Source organism: Thunnus maccoyii, chromosome 21 (assembly GCF_910596095.1).
Source record: "Thunnus maccoyii chromosome 21, fThuMac1.1, whole genome shotgun sequence".
Classification (NCBI taxonomy): domain Eukaryota; kingdom Metazoa; phylum Chordata; class Actinopteri; order Scombriformes; family Scombridae; genus Thunnus; species Thunnus maccoyii.
Window position 1 is genome coordinate 20,096,710 of NC_056553.1, and position 17,834 is coordinate 20,114,543.

At 39.7% G+C, this 17,834-nt stretch overlaps 2 protein-coding genes across 4 annotated transcripts in view; one reads left to right on the top strand and one right to left on the bottom strand.

Annotated features, from left to right (window-relative positions):
• Positions 1–6,019, bottom strand: idi1 (isopentenyl-diphosphate delta isomerase 1). The gene is made up of 7 exons (XM_042400129.1): positions 5,881–6,019; positions 3,849–4,003; positions 2,836–3,008; positions 2,628–2,720; positions 2,395–2,525; positions 2,150–2,254; positions 1–891 (listed from the first exon to the last, which is right to left on the bottom strand). Exons 2-7 carry the CDS (start codon positions 3,998–4,000, stop codon positions 679–681), a joined length of 867 nt encoding a protein of 288 aa, XP_042256063.1. The 5' UTR covers positions 4,001–4,003; positions 5,881–6,019; the 3' UTR covers positions 1–678.
• LOC121888523 (WD repeat-containing protein 37-like) overlaps positions 5,471–17,834 on the top strand; it is a 25,852-nt gene continuing 13,488 nt past the window's right edge. The window contains exons 1-9 of one of the 3 annotated variants that reach the window (XM_042400127.1): positions 5,471–5,889; positions 6,243–6,401; positions 7,149–7,425; positions 9,605–9,701; positions 9,924–10,019; positions 11,102–11,166; positions 11,418–11,501; positions 16,534–16,672; positions 17,235–17,306. In XM_042400127.1, coding sequence (XP_042256061.1) covers positions 7,273–7,425; positions 9,605–9,701; positions 9,924–10,019; positions 11,102–11,166; positions 11,418–11,501; positions 16,534–16,672; positions 17,235–17,306 — 706 coding nt within the window. In that variant the 5' untranslated portion in view covers positions 5,471–5,889; positions 6,243–6,401; positions 7,149–7,272. The remainder of the gene's footprint in view (positions 5,890–6,242; positions 6,402–7,148; positions 7,426–9,604; positions 9,702–9,923; positions 10,020–11,101; positions 11,167–11,417; positions 11,502–16,533; positions 16,673–17,234; positions 17,307–17,834) is intronic. The other 2 variants (XM_042400126.1, XM_042400128.1) reach the window with 2 other exon arrangements.

A 17,834-nucleotide genomic window follows, 5' to 3' on the forward strand; every position in this document is an offset into this window, starting at 1 on the left:
TGCCAGTGACCACAATCAAATACTTTATTGTGTAAAAGAGTACAAAGATACATCTTACTCACTGATATCATTGTTAACAAAGTGTAGAATGATAGTGATTGTTTGTATCATCACATCAGAACTTGGAGACACTATTCACCTCAACCTAATGACCTGGAATCAGGCACTTCAGTTTTCCAATATAAAAATAGGCTATCCTCTTCATGGTGATATTAATGACACTGCATTTTTCTACCTAATAAAATGCTCATGTTTTCTGTTCAGTCTGTAAATCCAGTGTGTGTACATGTAAATACGTGCATGTATTTGTTTTCTGAACATGACTTAAGACTGATGAGTCGGCCAAACAGCTCTACTGTCATCACCTGTCATCTACTGTGTAGATGGAAGCGTCTCAGTGCTACAAACCTACCATGAACCACATCACCTCTTACGTTTAGCAAGACTAAAACATTCTCTGCCTCTACTTTTAGAGCAGCAATCCTACACTTATTACTAGCTTGACAAAAGCAGCCAGTGAAACCATGAAGAATTCCGTGTGGATGTTTTTGGTGCTAGAGGATCAGAGGGGGTCAGGGGTCTCCAGCGGCTCAGCTGGCTGTGCTTGAATGTCAGGCAAGTACTAGAGCAACCACAGGTTTTGAAATGACTGGAGGTAAAGCCTGATCCTGGTTGTGGTTACATGCGGTGGATGTTGTTGTGATCCATGAACTGTTTGAGGTTCTGCAGGTTGTCCCACCACTTGAAGAGGAAGGTCTCTGCGATGAGGCTGAACCAGGGAGTGATCTCCAGCTCCTTGCGCTTGGCCTTTGCCAGCATCTCCTTCAGCTCCTCTTTGCTCACGTAACAGTGGCTTTTGATCTCATTAGGGTCTGGACTCAACTCCACGTCCTTCATTGAGACATAAAAAAAAAGACAATGTCATTGTCCATAATGTCAGGCTGAGAGACATGATGCATGCATGCAGACAAATACAATCCGAACACAAACACTTCATCAATATATAACTGTATACTGAATTTAAGCTTTTCTTCTATATAATCACTTTAGACTGTGCATTGATACAGTATCTCAACAGTAAGTTTTGCAAGGATCAATGACATCTGCATTTGAGTTGCACTTCTCAAGTTTAAAGTTATATCTTATAGAATAAGCATTTTAATTGGATCAAGTTGTATGCAAGCTTAATCACAGAAAACCTATTTGCATCTCTTGTCTTAGAAAAGTCCTTGAGTTTGTTTATTTAACTTTCTCCCTTTAGCCATGATTTTCATCAAAGTGAGTTTATACTGCTATAGGAAAACAATAGCATATGAACTGATGCTGCATTGGCACTAAATTGAATCATATCAGAACGGAGCGAGGGATCTCTGGAAAAGCTGGTTGTAGCTAAAAAGCTCTTTCTGTTCTGTGTTAATGATGTAGCAGAAGTTTTAAATATCTGGTCAATGTGTCATTAGATACATTTGCAGGAAGAGAATACTCATTAGCCCCAGTTTGCCTCTCATGTATTACCACTATAGTCAAGTCATTCAACTCACTGTTTTGGTTCACTAGAAAGTTTTAAAAACTGACTTCACACTACCTGCCCAACACCAATCATCATTTAGCAGCTAAAGAGCCAAAGATAAAGAGACAGACTTAGTAGTCTGGTGGCCAGAAACATGACACCAAATGAATGTTGCTCATATCTGTTGGAAGTGTAAATTAGCAACTGTTTGTTCACCACATTAACTTAACAGGTGACTTTAAATCAGTGTTACAGTTTTTACCTGCAGCCCCTAAAGGGCTGTGTCCACCAAAGCTTTTCTCCAGTTAAAATCAGTTAATGCAGTTTTAAGCATAATTTTTTCTTAAAATTAAATACGCTTGCATCGTTTAACAACACCTACCACAATTCCCAAAGACTCTTCAATCATCTGGATGAGAATATATTCTGTCTATTGCATTGACAAAAAGATGTTTAGCCTGTTTCCCAAGTTGCAACTCTTCCCTTCCCTCACAGGTAAAAAATAACTAATAATATAGTGCAGTGGACAGAATACTTTTTCATCCAGATGGTCAGAAGAGACTTTAAAGATCATGAAAATACAAGAAAAGCACAAACTAGGTTGAGCTTCACTTTACATGACCTAATGTACAACTGTACCTTCTGCATGAAGAGGATGTAATCAATCTCATGTTCTCCCCAAACACCGTCTGACTGGGCCTTGTAGTGGATTCTTGTTAGATATGTCATTTCATCTGGAGTCACCTGTGGATCAACAGGAAGAGATGAGGAGATCAGACGCTGGAGAAGATCCTCCATAATCTTCCTCCACTTAATGCAGAAGCCAGGAGCACTGTGTAAGTACATACATGTGCACTCAACACACACACACACACACAGTTTACCTGTTCCATGGGGATACCCAGTTCAGCTTTGAGTCTCCTCTGAGCAGCTCTCCTCACTCCAATCGCATCCTTCTCCTCCAGCTCACTGTCTGTGTGTAAAGGATGACTGCAGCATGTGTTTGTGAAACAGCCTGCGCACACAAACAAACTGGTCAAACACGTTGCTACTAATGCTGCTTAGTAACCTTGTTATGCCACATATGACACAATAGTGTGTGTGATTTGCCGCTAACCTGGAAAAGTGATTTTGGCGTCAGACCTCTGTTGTAGGAGCAGCTTCTCTTCGCTGTTGAAGATGAAGACGCTGAAAGCTCTGTGTAACAAACCTGATAAAACAAACAAATGATTCACCAGAAATGTTTTAGGTACAAATCTGAAACAGGGAGAAAAGATCAGACAAGACAGGTGTTTGCATTTTAATGTAGCGGGCAGGTACTGTACCTTTGTCGATGTTGGAGTTGAGGTGGCAGTTTTTCTTGGTGTCTGCTCCAATCTTCTGGTCGTTCTCGTCGATGAGGATGCACATCTCAGCCAGCAGCTGCACCTGCTTCTCGTCCAGGTGATCTGTGGTTATCTCAGGCATTCTGACTGCAGACTGTAGGTGTCTCACCTCACTGCAGTGCACGGGGAGGAGCGAACAGACAGCAGGTGTTGGTTTAGTGTGTTTTCTGGACCTGAACAATAACTGTGCACTTTTAAGATAAAAGATAAGATTTCCCAAACAGCAGGTTGTGCCTCCCCAAACATCCTTCTTACTGTTATTATGTATGTTATGGCAACAACCAATGAAGCTGTTTTAAATCATTGATTATTCGTTATTGTTTTATTATTCTAAAGTCCACGAGGATGTTTTCAAATTTCTTGTTTTGTCTGAACAGTTCAAAATCCAAAGATATTCAATGTACATTGAAAGAAAAGGTGCAAATGGTCACTTTTGAGAAGCTGGACTTAGTAAATGTGAGGTAATTTTGCTTTAAACCGACATAAATGATCACTTATCAAATTTATTGTCAACTACTGCTAACCAATTGATTGGCTACAAGTTTCACTTGCTTTGATGCTCTATCCTGCATGCTATGACCTGTCAGTTCCCTGCATGAACACATTGTGCTTCTCTGACACATTGTTTACATTTTTTGTAAACAAAATGTGTAATATTAAAATAAGTGCAGCTTTCTTTATTTCATGTATGCCGAATTAAAGACAACATATATATGTGTTCAGAGAATGCTTTGTTAACATTTTGGAAGTGTGTATTTGAACTAATATGCAAAGACTTATTAAATGCTGTTTTTTTTTAAATACAGTTTGGCCTGACAACAGACAGGCTGCAGCAGAGCTCAGTTATCAATACACACAGTTCTTCTCAGCTTAGAGTCAATAGGCTTAACTCTTAGCTCAAACACTTCAGCACTAACACAGCTGCTGCAGACGCCTACAGGACTCTCACTTACCTGGATATGGTTCTGTAGCAGGCGGCGGTAGGTGTGCTGAGAGGTCTGGGCCACGGTGCTGCGACTCTACAGGTGCCAGGTACGTTTAATTTCAGTACAGCGGCTCCCTCGCAGGTCACCATCCGGAGCACCGCCCACACAGCCCGCACCATCGCCTGACCAAAACAGAAAACCAATCACAAGGATTGAAGGTGCGGGTGTTGGTAAAACCCGGAGAGGATCACACTCAGTCAGGATCATGGTCAGGATCTGTATATACAATTTTTGGTCCTGAGTAGTAAGTGTTATTTCCTGATTGCTTACGCCTAAAAAGTATAGAAAATGTCTATTATTCCCTTCAACTATTGTTTTTGTGACCTGGACAATGATATTTAGAATTTCACCTCCAAAGGAAAAACAGGACAATTAGCACGTTATTCATGTAAAATCAGAAAAACAACATATGAAACAATATTAATATGTATTTCAATTCAATTGTATTTATATAGCACCAAATCACAACAAAAAGAACAAAAAACAAGTAAAAATGTGTTACATGGTGTAATACCTGAGGACTGTCTGAGGATCCTGATGATGAAGATGAACTCACCTTTTTCTACTGTTATGTAACCTCATGACAAGACCATCAGAGAGTATGTTACATAAAGTATGAACCTGGATAAGTAGTTTAACTCTGTTCTCTCCATATACTGAATGATTTGAACCCATTAAAGCTCTTACACATGTGCTTAACTGATCCGTTTAGGGACCGCAACTAACTACTAATTATTTCCATCTGCTAATCAATTATCAAAACTGGTGTCAATTAAGTTTGTTGTCAATTAAGTAATTGATTAATCAACTAAATATTTTAGCACCAGATTAATTTCAAACAAAGCAAACCATCTTCTATGAATTTTACTGCCTTTGATTTCCATCAATTTCTCTCTTAAATGTTAATATTCATTGATGGAGGAAGCATTTAGATCTTCTATTTAAGTAAAAGTATCAGCGCCACAAAACCCTGTTACAAGTAAAAATCCTGCACTAAAAATGTTTCTTAAGTACAAGTGTTACCAGAAATATTTAAATTAAGTATCAAAAGTACAAGTGCTCAATGCAGTAAGCATGGTCCCTGCGAGTATTATCCTACTGTATATATTATTAGATTATGAGCTGAACTTATGCATTAACATGTAAGCAGCATTTTACCGCAGCTGATGGAGAAGTCACACATTTTAACAACTTTGTATTACTTATTCTATGACAGTTAATCATATTTTAGGGTTGAAACTAATAATTATTTCCATAATCAATTAACCTTTTGATTATTTTCTCAATTAATCGATTAGTTGTTTGCTCCATAAAATGTCAGAAAATAGTGAAAAATGTCAATGACTGTTTCCAAAAGCCCAAAGAGACCAAATGTCAAGTTTTATTTACAACAGTCAACAACACAAAGATACTCAGTTTACTGCCATACAGGACTGAGGAAACCAGAAAATATTCACATCTGAGAAGCTGAAATCAGAGAATTTTGACTTTTCTTTCTAAACAAAAAATGACTCATTTAATAGTTGACAAATAATCGATTAAACAAATAATCGTTGCAGCTCTACATGTTGTTCATGTGTAGTTCATCATGTGTTTTGTTTGTAAACAAGTGACCAGCTACTATAGCTGTCAAATGAATGGAGTGCAGTAAGAAGTTGTACATTTCTCTAAGCTGTAATGGTGTATAAAGTATAAAAATGGAAATACTCAAGTAAAGTACAAGTACCTGAGTAAATGTACTTAGCTTCCACCACAGGTACACAGGTACTACTACAACTCACTCAACATCAGTGGACACTAGTTAATAAAGATATTCCCTTCCAGCAAATTCCACTTCGTGTTTTACTCTCAACACTTGTCGTCAACACGCCATCAGACCACTTCCCCGCACGGCCCGCACGGCCGCACCACCCAGGCCTCCTATCAACTGGATACAAGCATGCATTGTCTGCCACACACACAGCCTACAGAGAAACCGAAAACACCTCCAGTTACTTACCTGTGTCAGGTAGACAACCCCGCTTCTTTTATCGTATTTTGCGTTTGTTTATGGCGACATTTTAAAGCTTGAACGCTGTGCTCGACCGACCTTAGCCTTCACTCCCTGCTTCTGACGTCACGCATTTTCATTGGATGCCGTATCGACGGCGTGGCAGCTCATTGGCTCACACAAAGTGCAAACACAACCCACGTGACACGGCAGTTGGTGCACCAATAAAAAAAAATACGTGATGTGTCAAAAAAAAAAAGGATTAAATTAGTGATACTTGTCAAAGTGTAGCGTGACATTTATCCCCCAATAACTTAACTCACACGTCGCCATGTTGACACTCACTGAAACATAGCCTCACATCATTTCAGTTTGCGTCAGGACGCTGCCGTTGAGCTGCTGTGTGATGTTCTCACGTTTGACGCCGCAGTGAAGGTGAAATGTGGCAGCTGGCGTGCAGATATGGCAGATAATCGTGTTTCTTCACCTCCATACTTGCTAAGTATGAAGTTAAGGGGGCTGTGACAGCGGTGAGTGTCTGTCTTGTTCCGTGTATGCAAGGACAGTTTCGGTTACTAATCATGAAAGGACGTCGAATATTAATTTTATTGGCTTCATTCTCCATGTTAATGAAGTTAATTATGCCAATTCACGTGTGTTCTGGCTTCATCTAGTCATTCATTGTGCCTGTAACGTTATCTATGGCGTTATATCACAACTGCACGACTCAGCATTGTTGTCAAACATAATTACATCATAGCAGATGACTTAAGGTCTGTCAGACATGCTAATAGTACATTTGGATTACACAATTTACCAACAACAGAATGGCTAATTTCACAGGCGCTTTATCTGCTGTTCCCACAACCGTCTTTCAACCACAAGTAAGGTGAATTAACCCAACAAGAGGTTTTAGTGATCAAGTGCTTACATTGCATTGGGAATTTACGATTTCCCTATTCATCAAGTCAGGTGTTACTAAGTACAGTATATTGTACATTTGATAAGCAAAGCAGCATGAAATTGCAAGATTTTTGAATGGAGTTTGCAGTTATGTTGTTTCATGATAATAGAATAGCAGGTGTCAGGGCAAATCTTGCAATTTGTAGTGTTGTTTTAACTTTAATTATTCCCAGACACTATTGGCAGTCCTAAATACATACTGAAATATCTATTTGTATTAGTTCAGATCTCTGTGGGAAAGGCTACCCTTAACCATGAGCAGTTGCTGCATTGACTGTGAACATGAACTTGACTTTTATTTTTTTTACCTGCAGGCAGGTGGAGTTAACCGACCAACCTAACCCACCCACCCACCAGCCAGCGAGAGCCCGGCCTTTGTTTACCTGCTTCTCAGGTAGGAGTTGAGCAGGGGGCAGGGCCACCCAGGAGGTAGGAGGGATGCCCGTGGAGGGCGGAAGCAGCAGCGGCTCTGCTTCGGCTGCCCGTCACCCCAAGCAGAAGCGCAAGGCTCACAGTTTGTCTATCAGGCGCACCAACAGCACAGAGGAGAGGCCACCAGGCATCCAAAGAGGAGACATGCTGGAGGGACAGGTAAGGGTGATGCACAGATGCTCTTTCTCTGTCTCATACTCATGCACACACACACACTGACAGCTGCAGACAACATTTGGTAAACATACAGCAGCTCAGAAGACATGTAATATTTACATATATGTTGTAGACATGACCCTCAGAGCTTCCTGTGCATCTGCTGAAAAACATGTACCGGGTTATTCTTTGTTAGCATTTTGATTGTCACTCAGTTACAGTTTGAGGCTGGTTTTTGTCAGTCACAAGATTACAGTACCAGCCGGTTTAGCAGCATTGCATTTATATTTTACCTGGTGTTGCAACATTCACAACTTCCACGCTACTTTATGTTTATGAGATTGTGGAATTCTTCCTCTAGAAAAAATGTTGGTGTCTTTTTTTTTAGGCAGCTACAAGATCTTACTTTGGATTAAACTCGCGTCGCTTTAGTCAAATTGTTAATATCCTCTATATTCCTGCCTGGTGTGGATGTGCATGTTAGTTACTGATTTATTCTAATTAAAACAATCTGCTGTGACTTTTTAGCCCCACTGGTGTCATCAAGTTAGTGATTAACCAAGGGATTTATTTCTTCCAGAAATGGAAGAGCCTAAGCTTTTCGGTGAGCAGGCATTTCTTGATGCAGGCCGGTTGTAGCAAACTGTCAAACTTCTTCAGTGCTGAGATAAAAGCTGGTTTCTGTTTGATCAAGAACATCCTGGTGGTTAACATTTGGGAGTTGGCTGTAGAGAGGATTTATTTAGAGTCAGATTAGATGAACAAAGGGTGTTTGAGTGACCGTTTAGTGTTTTAGATTATATCATCATGTATTTTTGTCATGGAAGATATGGACAATACTCATAATTTGTGTTTGTTTTCGGGAGACATTTTGGCCAAGAGCTACTGGTTCTCCAGGATCTGTACAGGTGGGTCCCGTATTTAATGATGTTTGATTTCAAACAAGTGATTCCCAAAAGGCCCGTATGCCTTTTTTTTATGATCCAGATCCAGATTTTTGGACTCACATGTAAATACTGTATATTCTAAAGACAACATCTCCAAATGTTGTCACATCAGCAACATCAAAATATTCAGTCCAAAATAATGTGACGGTTGATATTTTCAGTATTTCCCAACCCTTGTTTTGAACTATTGAAGTCCTTTACTTTCTCTGCTTGACAATGTCCTTGACTTATCAGCCACTAAATCTAGAGCTCAGCTTGCATGGGCCTGTTGTCTCATCAAATATTAATATGGGCTGCTTGTCCATGTCTGATTAGTCTTTTCACCAGGCCTTTTTGTGTATTGCCCAGACAAGTTGGCTCTGTTTATGTACCCCCACCACCACCAAGAGCACTAGTTCCACATACACAGACACGCTAAACAGCTTTATAACCCATATACAATGCACAGAATGCATTTTAATAATGCTGCCATTATTAGCCAGAGTATGCAGAGTTTTAGGGCCACAACTAAGCAGCTTTGAATGCATAATGGCTGCCTGTTTGTTAATTAACCTTTTTTTTTTTTTGCAAAGTGTGTTGACATGTGGCACTGACAGAATAGTCAGGTGCTTAACGTGCGCTGCTGTGACAAACTGTTGGTCTTGAACGCGCGCCAGAAGAAAGAGTGACAGTCAAGTATTTGGTTTCCTCGTCTTTCACATGGCTAGAGGAATAAGCGGCAGCTCTCAGGGCAAGCTGTCAGATGCAGCCTTCTGAATCCTTTGTTTTCACGGCAACCTTTACTTCTCTGTGCATGCTAGTCTGGCGGTCAGCTGATAACTATGGAGGTAAGTCAGTGGACATGTAGCATATGACTGGTTGGACCCTGGCTGTTTTGTAAGTTGTTCACCGTTTGTAGGTTGTAGGTCTGTAGCCAGAAATGTAGCGATGAGTGTTCCCACAAATGCAGGTGGTGTCTGATTTCAAGAGATTTCTGTGGGTTGCTTTCGATTTGTTTAAGTGGTGTGTGTTTTATGAGTCACTCAAGCCTCCCTTTGAATAGTGATAATATATTAGATGCTTTGAATTCGTCATTGTAAAATTGTATTTGCTCTACAAATATACTACTATGTAATTAAAAGAGAATACCACACTACAGGAGGATGTTAAGCAAATACATTTTTCAGCCTAAATGACAGCTTACTATGAGGTTTATCAAATCTTTATTCTTTTTTTTTTCTTGTCTGTTTGTCCAGGACTCCAAGCTGCCCATCTCCTTACGGAACAATCTTCTTGACCTTTTTGGCCAGATTGAACGCGAGTTTGAAAATCTCTACATTGAAAACCTTGAATGTGAGTCACTGATATGCAAAGTAGTCAAAATCTTTAGATGAAAAAAGAGAAATGTTGTGGAGTAAATGAAATGTCTCTCACTTTCATCTTTTTTTAGACTGTAGAGTTCTCGGTCACATACCTTACTTTATTGATCTTCAGGTGTTGATTGACTAAGCAAATGGTTTCAGAGCGCAGGTAATGTTTGTCTACTAAAGCCCTGTCACTGTCCTAACATTACAGTGCGCCGGGAAATTGACTCACTGAATGAGCGTCTGACCGGAGATGGACAGACTATTGAAGGAGGAGACCCCACCAAGGGCGCTCTGAAAACAAAAGGTTCAGTATTTCCTACATGATCTGTTGGAGTTATGTTATTCTTTCAGTTTCCTGTTTTTCTCAACACATTGAACAGATGCTTCTTTTTTTATACACTTATCTGCTTTCTTGCCAAGATTCAGATGAGAAGATTGACACCACTCTCATATCTGTACAATATAATATGAAGCTATAGCCAGAAGCCAGTTAGCTTAGCATAGCATAGCATAAAGCTAACCTGGCTCTATGCAAAGGTGACGAAATCTACCTACCTGCACTTCTAAAGCTCACAGTATACTTTTGTTTAATACCCATAAAAATTGAAGTTATTAAACAACATGTTGTGGTTGTAAAGGATGTTATGTGCTGGACTATTTTTTGGTCAGGTGCTGTAATATCCTGTCTTATTGTCACCATGAGGTTGCTAAACAACCAGTGGAGACACTTTGCCAAAAACTAGACCAGCACAAAATCCCTGTGAAACCACAACGGTTTGTTTATGGATTGAACAGTTAATTAGTGAGCTTTAGAGCTGCTGATAGGCAGCTTTTGTTACCTTTAGCCAAAGCCAGGCTAGCTGTTTTCAGTCTTTGTGCTAAGCTAAGCTAACCGGCTGCTGGTGGTAGCTTCATATTTACTGTGCAGACATGAGAGTGGTATCAATTGTTTCATCTTTCTATTATTATGTTATGTGATGTTAGTTCACCGTCTTTAATAAGTTCAAACATAATCTCAATTACCTCTCACACCGCAGAGGGTGACAGCGTGAAAGTGATAACAAGGTGCTATAGAAGACTTGTTTATATGCTGTAGGACTGAATCAGAAGTATAAAAGTATCTCAAACCAAAAAGCACCACGACATGAGTTACACAAATCCATCCCTGCTTCCACTTCATATGTGTTGAAAAGTCATTAGCAGCCATGCAGACACTACTGACAACTAATTACCGGAAACACACAACACGGCTTTGTATCGTTGAGCTGTGTGCAATTTAAAGTCTTGACTTTTTATTAGGCCTTTACTGCAACAGAAAAACCAACCAATGAGTTTGTCACTCAATGGTGAATTTCATTCATTGTTCTTTGTCTCTCCATCACACAGCCAGCCACAGCACCAGTCAACTGTCACAGAAGCTCAAGACAACCTACAAAGCCTCTACCAGCAAGGTACGTGGCTCCAGCTATGTTAGGCCGCTCTATAGATCGCAGAAGATGTGTCATCTGTGTAAATATTTGAGCTGTCGAGATTCAGGCCTGGGGTGATGGTAACAGACTATCAAAAGCCCTTTGTTGCTGAGTGAGGGGAAGGAGGCGTGTAACAGTTTGTGAAGTAACGATGCATTCATAGAATTGAACATTTTTTGGACAAAATGACCTCTCCCTTGATTTCTTCCTTTTTTAATCTCTTGCCGTTATAGCGCTTGTACACTTTCCAAGGCAAAATAGGTGGACCTCGCAACTTCAGTGTGGCCACATGGGAGTTGTTGGGAGGAGATTCATGGGTAACTTCCTGAATGCTCTGTTTGTCACTAAGCATCGTGGGGGGCAGCTGCGGGCTGAGTCTCTTTTTAACTGAAGTCTGACCTTGACTCCTCATCTCTTCTCTGCTCTGCACCCTCTCAGAAGTCATGTGGGTGAACGGCTGCATTTGTCAGATCTAGAAAACAAGTTTTTACACTTTCTTAAAAGGGAACATTTTATTTTTGGAAGTGTCTTGTTGGTTAACTTACTCATCACATTAAAGGGAAACTCCTGGGTTTTTTCTACCGGGACCCTATTTTCCCATCGTTTTGTGTCGAAGTGACTAATGGGGACAATGGTTTTTGAAATTGGTCCAGTCTCACTCAAGGAGAAGTCTCATTCTGAAACGGTGGATATGTGAGTGAGAGTTGGAAAGAGGAGTGCCGGGAGGAGTTTGTAGCTTAATGTTATCTTAAAGACATGGCTGAATATTTAGCTGATTTCAGCAACAACTCAACTCTCGTGGGATTTCAGAAAGAAACTTCTCCCTCAGCAAGACTTGGTTAGACACAAAAATTAAACAACAAACAGACCGGATCAAGCGAAAGGTAAAGAAAAATGTTTTATCTCTCCTTATGGTCTTTTCATAATGTTGTCAGACACTTTGACAACAACAATCTGAGCCTGTCAGTGGCAAAAATAAGCACTTTTAGTGAACTATTGCACCAATCCCCAAGGATTACATTGTAGCCCATTTCGTGGCTGCTGGCTGAAGCACTCTCACTCAATCATGGACCAGTTTCAAAAGTTGTTGTCCCCATTAGTCACTTAGACAGAAAAAGAAGGGAAACTAGGGTCCAGGTTGAAAAATCCTGAAGCTTCCCTTTAAATCCTCTACCAGTAGAGTAGAACCATGAGACGACTTTAGTCTCTTTCCATCAGCTGTCTTAAAACAATATAATATGATGAAAATTAATAATTGATGTGGAAAACTGTTTTTATCAAAACGGTCAAGTTTAGTCAACTGGCAACCATTAAACACCTCTCTTTGAACAGCTCTTAAAGGTATAAATACTAATATTTATAATCAATGAAAATCCTGTGAAATGGCGTTTTATTTCCCGCTCTACCTAAAATGTTTGCTTGACATTGCCTTTCTTAAATCTGACTCCACTGAATGCAGCCAAAGTCTGAGCTAGATGAAGAGTGAGAAACAATCCTCTTCTGACTTGTAAATTAGAAAAGAGGACACAAGGGATCAAGGGACGACTTCTTAGATTAACCTCCGACAGAACTAGCCGCTACATAATATACAGCTAACCTATCAGCTGGCTAAGAAACATGACGAAAAACTCATTTCGTCAAGACTCAAGAGACCGGAAACTAATGCAATGATCTGCACTAACTGTAGCCTCAGTTTCTTACTGCGTTGACCTTGACTGGAATGAGCTATTTTTTTTCTCTCACTGCTCATAGTCTTCTAATGACAGGAAAGAAATAAGATTGTGTTGTACGTGTAATGTGAGCATAAACACACCTGACAGAATGAGAACATACATTAACACAGTCTGACACGAGTAAACCAGATGCTTTGCTGTTGCATCTAATGACTACCAATGATGAAGCTTATCGCTGTGGTCGGCCGTCTGCTTGCAGCAGCATGTACGTTACAGATTGTGACAAATAGAACAACAATTCACTCTCTAGTTTGTTCATCAGGATGTCTGCAGCCACTAAAGGCCACATGTAACCAGACCACCAGACATGCTTATTTTTAGAGGTGCACCACACGTCTCATATACCTTTGGCAGAACATCCCCCTGATAGGAAAACACACCTTGTTTACAAGATATACACACACACACTGGCTTTAACAGGCTACTATTCTAGGAGCTTTTATCACAAAGTAAGTTTAGCTGGCTCTCTTTGGGTCACCTGGCTTCACTGAGACTAACATTGGCAATCCTGGATAACTGGTATCATAAAGCTAGTTATCAACCGGCTCAGTCAACTCCGGGTTTTCCTCGATAGCTCGCTTCTAAGCTCCAGCCTGCTCATGTGACAGAAGCAGAGGTCTTCATTACCATCAAGTGCGTAGGTTTGGTTTCAGCTTTGGTAGGGGCATTTTTTGTCAGATGGCCAAAATAATTGTGTATGTGTACGTGCTCTCTATCACTCTTCTCTCTTTCATAGGCACATGCGTGCACACGCACACACATAAAGAGACCGTCTCTGCAAAATATTTACTGAATATGCATTTGCTGACTTACCTGAAACCAGACTCGTATCATGTTTCTCTGATTTTTTATATGTTATTTTATTGATAGACTACTTAACTATAAATCTGAGACCAAAATAATTATTTAAAAATAACATATCATAGACTGTCACAAGGCTTTCCACAAGGATGTAGAGTAGCCAACCACACAGTCTGTAAGTAGTTATTAATATTTAAAACCATGTCTTATTTATTATTTATTTATTGGCACCTTCACTTTAAGGTTTATCAAGGGAACAACAATAAGAAGGTTATTTTAAAGGGGGACATGTGTATTGGTTTTAAATTAAATGATTTATAAAATAAACTTATGCCAAAAATGACTAAAATAACAAAACATGTGAATCGCTTGACTCACATAATGTGAATCTACTGAATCAACTCAACTTCTAGTCATCTTCGTCTTCATTTTCATCTTCACTATCATCCTGAGTGTGAGGCTGAGGTGAGCCTACGTTTTCCTCATATGACACAGGCCTGTTACTTTGACAACATCGCCTGTTTTAGTGTGTTTGTTTTAGATTGCTCTGCTGTAAAATGCACAGTGTAAATTAAGATAATTCATTCATTTGTTCATTCATTACTTTCAGTAGACTGTTTCATACTTACTGTGCGATCGTCAAGTTGCTGCCACCGGTGTTTTCAGATGTTTTCCGAAGTAGCTTGTCTAATGAGGATGTCCCCTGTCTGTGCAAGCAATTCAATCCTTAATGTGTTTAGTCATAAATTATCTTGCTAATATTTGTCAAACACTGAGGATGACACTCTGCTCTCTACTCGGCAGGACACAACCTCTCAGCTGAGCGCACACACACAGTCATATAGAGCATGTGACTGACGCAGACAGAGAGGCACGTTTCTCTATCATCGTGCTTGCATGGTTTTGAAGCGGAGGCTAGTGGTTGTAAATGTACACGCACAACTTGTTAAACAAAACTATTTTACTAGAATCAAAATGTAATATAATAAAGTAACCGGCTGGACTTAAACGAGCAGTCGTGTTATGGAAAGCTCTGAAACTTCACCTGAGTTCTGTCCTTCTTTCAGTTTGTGGATTTGGGCGACACAACTCTGCACAAGTCTGCGTGTCTCTGTGACATCAGAGCTCACCTGAGAGGCTGCAGCTCACCTGTCTGCGTGTCTCTGTGACATCAGAGCTCACCTGAGAGGCTGCAGCTCACCTGTCTGCGTGTCTCTGTGACATCAGAGCTCACCTGAGAGGCTGCAGCTCACCTGTCTGCGTGTCTCTGTGCCGCTCAGGCTGCTGCTGACAGGATTTTGATCATAAAATGATTCCTGACAGTCACAAACAGATCAGTTAGACAAGCTGTTGCTAATTTAACTTGTAAATAATGTTAATGTTTTAATGACACATATGCAATAATAACTCTGCTCTTGATCCACTCATGGAAAAAGGGAGAGATGGCATTAAATAGTAAATATTTCTCCCATTAATTTCAAAGATGAATGTTTGGATTGATTACAGAACATTCTTATTAACTAAGCTCAACTCTTACTGTAAAAAGGACCAGATGTCTTAATTTGCATTGGGGAGGAATATTCACCAGCAGTAATTAAGTTGTTTAATTAAACAGCATGTCTGAGCAACAATCACAAATTAGCTAACAACAGCTAACGCCTGAAATTAAATATAATATCAAATGATCTGAGTTTCGTCCAGTGAAGTCGTTTTCACTTCTGTGACATTTGAAACATTTAAACTATAAATACTAACATCTTCAGATTCTCCACCACTTTTAAACAGAAGGCACAGGCTAGAAATAACTTTTTATACAGACCTTTTGAAATATGATCAGCATGTTCAACATGTTCAGTAGTTTAGAGTGAATATGGACAAAAAAAACAACAAAATGTCACTATTGTTTAGTGACATTTTTAAGCATTTTTATCTAATGATGAACAAACTATTATGAATATGGGATCATTAGTTAAAAGTAAAGAAAGATTGTAGAGATAGTCAGTGCAAAAATAACTGAGGAAAAGAAATGAATGTCTGATAATGACAAAATGTTGCATTTATAATTAACTGAACTAAATAGCAGTGTTCACAGTTAATATGCAGCTATAATTGCCATTCATTAGTCTGTGGTAAACAATCTCTCAGTTTGTTTTAAACCCAGAGTGGATACATAATTGTGCAAAAATGTGTCTTCTATCTCTGACATAATTATCATGGAAAGCACAATGATTATATTGATCTATAAAAATGTCTCCATGTTTTTTTCCCTTTAATCACTTTTCACTTTATTATAAACTTTTGTCCTTCTGCCAGCTTCATGATACCAGAAAACTTGAACTAAACCCAGAGAAAGCTGGCTAAGCCGTTTATCTTGCTTTGTGATACAGGCCCTACATCCAACACACTGTGCTTTATTAGTTAATGTGTTGGTCAGAGACCAACAACAGACTGTGTGACACATGTAAACATTGAAAGGCCAGTCTGTGTTATTGTCATGTAGATTTCAATTTTATTACTGTCATTTATCAAACACAAATAAACCCAATTTATTCACTTCTTGTATCTGTGCCACAGTAGGTCTCATAGTAAACCATTAGTGCTGTAAGTCGTATAAATGCTGCTATTCATATCGGCCCATTTACTTAAAATACTTGGCACTCATATCAGTTCTGAAAACTTTGAATCGGTGCACCTGTTTAATTTTAGTTGGACTCTAAGCATATGTTTAGCTTGGCTTTGGTTCAGCACCAGGAGGAATACTCATCCCTCTTTATCTTCTCTCCATCATGCCTGCCTCTCTTCCCTGCCTGTTCAGATTGTGTCTAGTTTCAAAGCCACCACTGGTTCCCGGGCTCTGTGCCAGCTGCTGAAGGAGTATGTGGGCCACCGGGACGGGATCTGGGACCTCAGTGTCACCCGAACTCAGCCAGTGGTCCTGGGAACCGCATCCGCAGGTACACCAAATCCCTTTACTGTTTAAATCTATCATTCACTGCTCTATACACAGTAGACATGCCACATACTGTAGTGGTAGTAATGGAAAAATTAGAATAATTAGTGTAGAATAATTAAAGACTAAAGGTGCTGCGTTCAATATTTACATCATTACATCACTGTCAAATTAATTGTAATACTTTGGTGCAATTTCCAGAAAAGTACAACATTGTTTTGATGATTGATGGCATTTGTTACACAACACTATTATTGTCACTGCTCATATTTATTTCTCCAGGCAAGAGTTGCTGTAAACTTACAGCATGTCAGTTGATTCTTAGAGGAGATGATAAACATGTTCAATCTGTTTTTATTTCCATCGTCTGCCATTGCTAGAAACTCTAAAAAAGTTGGGCTCAGTGGAACATTTCTGGATTGTTTTATGGTACGAGGTGAAACAAGAGATCCAACCTGGTAGCACACGATGTAAATACAGTACTTTAGTAAATCATTAGGTGATAAAGAAGTCAGCCTCCAGTTACTTGATGTGATATATTGTCCACCCCTGCTCTCATTTAACAGACCACTCAGCTCTGCTGTGGAGTATAGAGACTGGCAAATGTCTGCTAAGGTATGCCGGACACGTGGGATCAGGTAATAAAAAACTTTTATCATTGTATTTGTGTAGAATAGTGCTGGGCGGTATAAAGATTCATCCAGTGTCCATGTTTAGTGGTTACACAGCTTGGATTAGTCTTGTCCGTGGACACTTGTAGATTTTCCAAGTCTGGCAGCAAAAGGTCCCACTGCAAAAAGTTTCCTCTTCACTCTTCAGGAGGGTGACTGCAGGAACATCAGCAGTTACTATCATTACTGTATGTTGACTTTCCGGACTGTCCTGTTGCCCTTCTGCCTCTGTTCTTTGTTTTTCTTCTTCCAGTTATTTTATCTCCTCTCTGTGTACTCCGGCTCAAATAAATAGGCTTGGCCAGTCAAAGTGAAATGACTCATAATCGTCCTCATAATAGTCCACGGGATAATCCGTCACTGCACTTAGTTTTTTTCCTTACAGTCTAACCGTGGTGTCAGCCTGATACATGTAAACAAACCACTGTGAGTGGATGAATATGTGGGTGGTTTGGTTAGTTGGCAAACTGTCCCAGATATAGATCTCTATGCAGT